Source organism: Dysidea avara, unplaced genomic scaffold (genome assembly GCF_963678975.1).
Source record: "Dysidea avara unplaced genomic scaffold, odDysAvar1.4 SCAFFOLD_495, whole genome shotgun sequence".
NCBI lineage: Eukaryota > Metazoa > Porifera > Demospongiae > Dictyoceratida > Dysideidae > Dysidea > Dysidea avara.
Window position 1 is genome coordinate 1 of NW_027078074.1, and position 5,987 is coordinate 5,987.

At 40.3% G+C, this 5,987-nt stretch overlaps 2 protein-coding genes across 2 annotated transcripts; both read left to right on the plus strand.

Annotated features, from left to right (window-relative positions):
• The first annotated feature begins 3,901 nt into the window (after nucleotides 1-3,901).
• Nucleotides 3,902-5,137, plus strand: LOC136246177 (uncharacterized). Its single transcript, XM_066037624.1, has 2 exons — nucleotides 3,902-4,299; nucleotides 4,384-5,137. Exons 1-2 carry the CDS (start codon nucleotides 3,902-3,904, stop codon nucleotides 5,135-5,137), a joined length of 1,152 nt encoding a protein of 383 aa, XP_065893696.1.
• Nucleotides 5,138-5,214: 77 nt separating this feature from the next.
• On the plus strand, nucleotides 5,215-5,706 carry LOC136246176 (uncharacterized; the record flags this gene model as incomplete). Its single annotated transcript, XM_066037623.1, has 1 exon — nucleotides 5,215-5,706. A coding segment is annotated over exon 1 (492 nt), but the record flags the coding sequence as incomplete, so codon positions are not given.
• Nucleotides 5,707-5,987: the final 281 nt, after the last annotated feature.

Sequence of the window (5,987 nt, forward strand, 5' to 3'; positions counted from 1 at the left end):
ATGCCGGATTTTTAAGTGAACACTGAAGTTTCACAGGCACTGAAGGGCTGGGGCGGGATTAAAGATGTGCACGGGTAATGTAGCAGTAAGTTACTTCAACTATATCACTACAGCGGGTATGAAACAGCTGGCTATAGCTATGTATGGCCCTGCCTGGGCCAGAGTCACGCTATAACTAGTCAGTGGAGGCATACCGTGGAGAATTTAAAACAAATCAGTGACTGGACTCACAATTAAATCAAGACTTGATAGCACAATGTCGATCAAATCAGCCAGCTTGCTATGGCCAATACCCTTGCCCACTTCCACACTGTTTGGGTTTGGGAATTGAGGCGGGCGCCTCACACCTCGACGTCATGGCGGCAAGTTTGAATCTTCAAAGAGCACAAAAGCGATCTCATTAACTAACAAACAACTTTTAGCGAAATTAAATGTACAGATACATTGTCTAAAAAGGCCCTGAGAGCTGCAGCCTTTTTATAATACGACTTCATGGTTGAAAGAAAATCATTCCAATGGGATGCGATCACGAAGAAAATGAAAAAAAGAACGATGCACATTTGAATAAATAATTTAATTAATGCATTGTAAATGGGTGGGCGATGGAACAAACTACTCCAACAATTCACCTGACTTTTTGTGTGGTAGTTACTCATTATACAAAGGTTACATGCCCCTGGTTTCGAGGCGGAATCTTTTTTTAGTAAGGCTGAGATTTTGCCATGCGGATTTTAAAAGATTGCGTAATTGATCCCTCATGTAAATGACTCACAGTAGTGGTCACGTGTTTATTACTGTTGGCGCGTGCTTTGTGCTTCTTGGCCTCACGACTCACTATCGTGAGTCTTGATAAGAGTGCCACACAAAGTAGTTATAGCTTATGTTGATTTACATATCTGATACCATTAATGACTAGCTACAAAATACCTACATAGCTATGATCACTAGCAAGTTTCTAATTGGACCTTGTAAAATATTTCATTATTTAATCAGTATTTCAAAAATGTTCGTAAATGTAGTACAAATATTTTGACCACAATTTTTACCAGAATTCTTTTCAATTCTGCTTGTGCAGTAGCTGACAAGGGATCACAAGAGCCTTGTCAGAGGTATAGGTTTACTCTGCACAAATAATGACGTATAATGAAACATCTAGCAGTCAATAATTAGCAACTCCAAATTGCCTAGCCATTATCAAAGCTATTGTTGAAGCTTTGCTCATCTTCAAGGCCATTTTTTTGTAAAGTAGATCGTAATTTCCACGATTGGTTTCATGAATAGACGAATATGAAAAATAACCGATTTTGAAAAATTCCAGATTTTAGGATTTCTAATATTTAATAGATTTCTTTATAGTCTATAAGAGTCCCAGCTTGTTGGCAGCCTCCTTTTGCATCATGTTTATTCATATTTCTTATCTTCCTAGATTACTGCATCAACATGTACAGGTTAAAGATAACACCACAGAACTCGAGGAGCATGCAGTGATATAATTTGTTTTGATAATACATTTTATTGTAGTAGTTTTGCTATTCATTCATTTAAAGAAATTTGTAACATGGATTTGATGTTGGAATATTGAGTAGTGATTCGTAAAAGTGCTCATTACTGACTGCTTAATCAATAGACACAATAATGTGTTACATCGCCAAGTACAGCTAATGCAGGTAATTGACAAACAATTAAGTGTGTATTTCCTACACTGAAATCATCCAATTTAGTTTTGGACACTGTGGGGCACCTTCTATTTTAAATTTCAGCTGAATTCGAATAGCCATTACTGAGATATGGGACTTTGAAGTTAATATGTGATATAGTTTGGGAAAACTGGGTTTATCGCCTATTTAAAAGTAGGCATTCCAGTATCCGAGATTTTTAAATAAAAATATTCTTCGTATATTCCCCAATAGAACCCTGGCACAAAATAACAACTCGTGTTTAACTTGGGATTGCTCCATCATCCGAGCTCCAATGAGGATGAAAATCGTTGTGGGGTTTGTTCACACGCTGATCATCATGAAAATCTAGTTTTATCGTGCACATTACATATAAGTAAGTTTTGTGTTGTTTTGTAATCTTTTCAAGCCATGTAATGTATGTAGAATACTTTAAAACTTTTAAAAACGTACTGTTGGGTGGAAGGTAGTCACTGGTGCTTACTTTAAAGTGCGTAGTTGCTTCGCTCGGGTTAGCAATTTTCAGCTCCAGAGCAATTTTCTGATGGCTGTGTCATCAGCTCAAAAGTATAAACCACTTCAAATTTGCTCAAAAGTATAAACCACTTCAAATTCGGCATAACAATGACATAATTGAAACCACAACTCCACCTTAAGTCTTGTTGCATCATTGTGGCAATTCCACTTTAGTTTTTTACCTTTATAAGTTGTTAACTTGATGTCTTTACTTACTTGAGATAGCCACTTGCCTATGGGTATACACCATTGTATAGAGAAGTGTGCAGTGGGTGAAACATATTTGCTCACCACAAAGCATACAAAGATCACTGAGATCCGATACGATCTGAAGTTACTCTCATTACATGTACAAACTTGCAGCTAGAAGCAACTGTAGTTTCAAGATAGTCCAGATTGCTAGATGGCTTCCTGATTCAATTGTGCCATTTTTCCCTTTAAAATGTATGGGGAGACCTGGAGAAAAAAATGTACCTTTTTCAGTTTTTAAGCACTGTGCATGCCAAAGTAGCTAATTCCAACCCAACAAACTATATATTTCTGAGATCAGCAATCAATACTCTATCTATTGAACATGTAAAAAGCCCATTTTTCCAAAATTTAAAAATCGGGCTGGAATGCCTATTAAAAGTATCGAGAAATGCTGGTTTTAAGTCTTTAGTGTGTTGTAGCTCGCCAATGGTTGAAGCTATGTGTACCAAATTTTCACACGTTTTACACCAATTCCTTACCTTCCAGAGCATCCACTGTGCAAGTAGCCAACAACTAAGTTTCCTGCCATTTTAGATAGTTTTTAAACCGAGGTTGACTATATCAGGCGAGCTGCAAATTGGGTGGGAGGCGGGGGCCCTGGAAGCAGGCAAGATGGTGTTCAAAAATTGACAAGGAAGGCGTATGGATGAATTAGGCCAAGTTTTGGGCCATTGAGGTCTCAAAACTGGCTAAAATAAAGGAAATTCACAGCAGATGTACTTATTCAACACCACAGAACTGTACAGCCTCATGCAGTCATCCCCAGACTGACCAGAGCAGTACAGTTTCATTCTGTGCTTCGTTGCACCTGCAGAACATAATATGTGGACTTATACATGCAGTGGTCTGAGCAACATGGTGCTGTTTTAGTAAGAGTTTTAGTTTTAGTTATAGTCATAGCTAGTTTCTAAAATGATTTTAGTTTTAGTTATAGTAATCCTTCTTAATTCATTTAGTTATAGATATTATGGTTATATTGTCTCTGATGTTAGTTTTAGTTAAAACATGAAAACCTTTTAGTTTTAGTCATAGTTTTAGTTGTGCATAAGAAAATCTTTTGGTTTTAGTTATAGTTTGTTATCTTTCTTAATTCTTTTCAGTTTTAGATTTAGTTTTAGTAAATTATTCTGTTGTTTTTTAGTTATAAATTTAGTTTTAGTTATAACACGGATTTGCTTTTAGTTATAGTTTTAGTTTTAGTTATAGTTAACTAAAACAACACAATTAAGAATAATAGAGCATATACCTTATCACTCTTGTTTTATTTTTGTACACATACTGTATCTGTATTGCTGGCATTTTAAGAGCTGTGAACTGCTACTACTGCATATGTTTTGATAGGTAGTCTGCATAATGGAAGTCATTCAGGAAGCAGTAAGGTTCAGGTTAGTTTAATCAGATTATAGCAGCTGTGTTTAAAAACAACAGTAAGTTCCTATACTAAACAACTTAGCTGTATGTCATCACACCTATGGCAACATGGCCCCAAGTGGCTCACAACACCAGACTATTGGCCATCTCTTCAACCACCACCTTTGCCACCAATGGTATTGGCAGCAGCAGTGGCAACAGAGTTTGTGCCCATGAAGCAGGCACCACCAGATCTTGGGCTACACTGTGCCATCTCTATTGATCGCCATAGTTCTCTTACCAAGTTACTGTCAGTCACTGCGTATGTCTACCGTTTTATAGATAATCTCAGAACACAACTGCAGCAGAGGTTGAGTGGACCAGTCAATGCAGAGGAACTTCAACGGGTGAGCCTCAGGTGGATTAAGGATGCACAACAGTCCATCTACTGGAAGGAGATCAACAACCTCCAGATGACAACAAAGCAGCCTAAAACAGCTAGACTGTAACTTGTTCGACAACTACGGCTGTTCCTAGACTCAGATGGACTGCTACGCTGTGGTGGACGCATCCACAATGCTCCCATTAGTGAGACTGCCAAGTTTCCTTTCCTGTTACCCCCAAAACATCCATTGTCAAGGCTGATCATCCTAGACATACACATCAAGCTATGTCACTCAGGCACCAATGCAACCCTAACTGGTTTACGTCAATCCTTCTGGATTCATGCTGCACGCCAGTATGTCAAGTCCATCCTACATCACTGTGTCACATGCCACAAGGTGAATGGAAGACCATATGCTGTGCCTGACCCTCCTCCTTTGCCTCAACTGAGAACACAGGACGTCCAACCATTCACATTTACAGGAGTGGATTTCACTGGGGCCCTGTATGTACAACAAGACAAGGAGGAGGGCAAGGTATATCTGTGTCTCTTCACTTGTGCCACTACACGTGCCGTCCACCTGGAGATAGCCCAGGATTTGACAGCTGATACGTTCTTGATGGCTTTTCGTAAGTTTGCAGGAAGTAGATCACTACCAACAATCATGATGTCAGACAGTGGTTCGACCTACCTATCAGCGGCATCAGAGCTACGTTCCCTAATGGAGTCACCAACGGTCAAGGAGGAACTTGGTAGAAGAAGTGTTTCATGGCAATTCATACCAAAGAGGGCCCCCTGGTTTGGGGGGTTCTGGGAACGATTGATTGGCCTATCCAAGTCTGCAATCAAGAAGGTCCTAGGAAGGAGGCATGTCTCACTGCTAACCTTAGAGACTATCACTGTAGAAGTAGAGGCTACACTCAATGACAGGCCACTTACGTTCGTCTCTTTGAATTAGGTGATCCAGAACCCTTGACACCTGCTCACCTTCTACACGGCCGCAGAATCACTTGCCTACCACATCAGTTGATGGAGATGGATGAACTTATAGATCCAAGCTACAGAGAGACTAGTCAACTTCAGAAGAAAGCCAAGGTCCAGGCAGTCCTACTGAGAGATTTTCGCAAGAGGTGGTGTCATGAGTACTTAGCAGCATTAAGGGAGTACCACAGGGCATCTGGGAACAACAAACAGAGTATAAGAGAAGGTGATGTAGTCGTTGTTCATGATGACACCCCTCGAGCAACTTGGAGAATGGCTGTAGTGACGGATTTGATTGCTGGAAGAGATGGGCTGATACGAGCTGCTGTAATACGCACTGCTAATGGGAACACGACCGGACCAATAACTAAGCAGTACCCATTAGAACTCAATGCAACAGAAGAGAAGGAACTAGGGGTGGAGAAGAGTCTTACTGCTACTACCAATTCAGATAACATTACTCCTGATCCAGACAGCTCTGGGAGTGAGCCCAGTCACCCACAGCGAGCTTCTGCAAGGAAGGCCACATATCAAGTGAAGGAATGGGTCAGACTTCTTTCTGCCCCCCCCCCCCCCACCCCCCCGGGGAGGATGTCGTGGAAGAGGAACTGTAGAACCTTTACATACACCTATTATGTAACACTATTAACATGTAACACGTATGTCTGTTCATGTGATAAGAATCAGGTTCGATTGTGGCATTAACACGAGGTTCTTGGCTTCACGACCAGTCTTGAATCCTCCTCTATTCCGCCAATTGTTAGTGGAACCTCAGCATACTACAATTCTACCAACACATTTTTGGTGCTGTGAAAGGTACGTCGGCT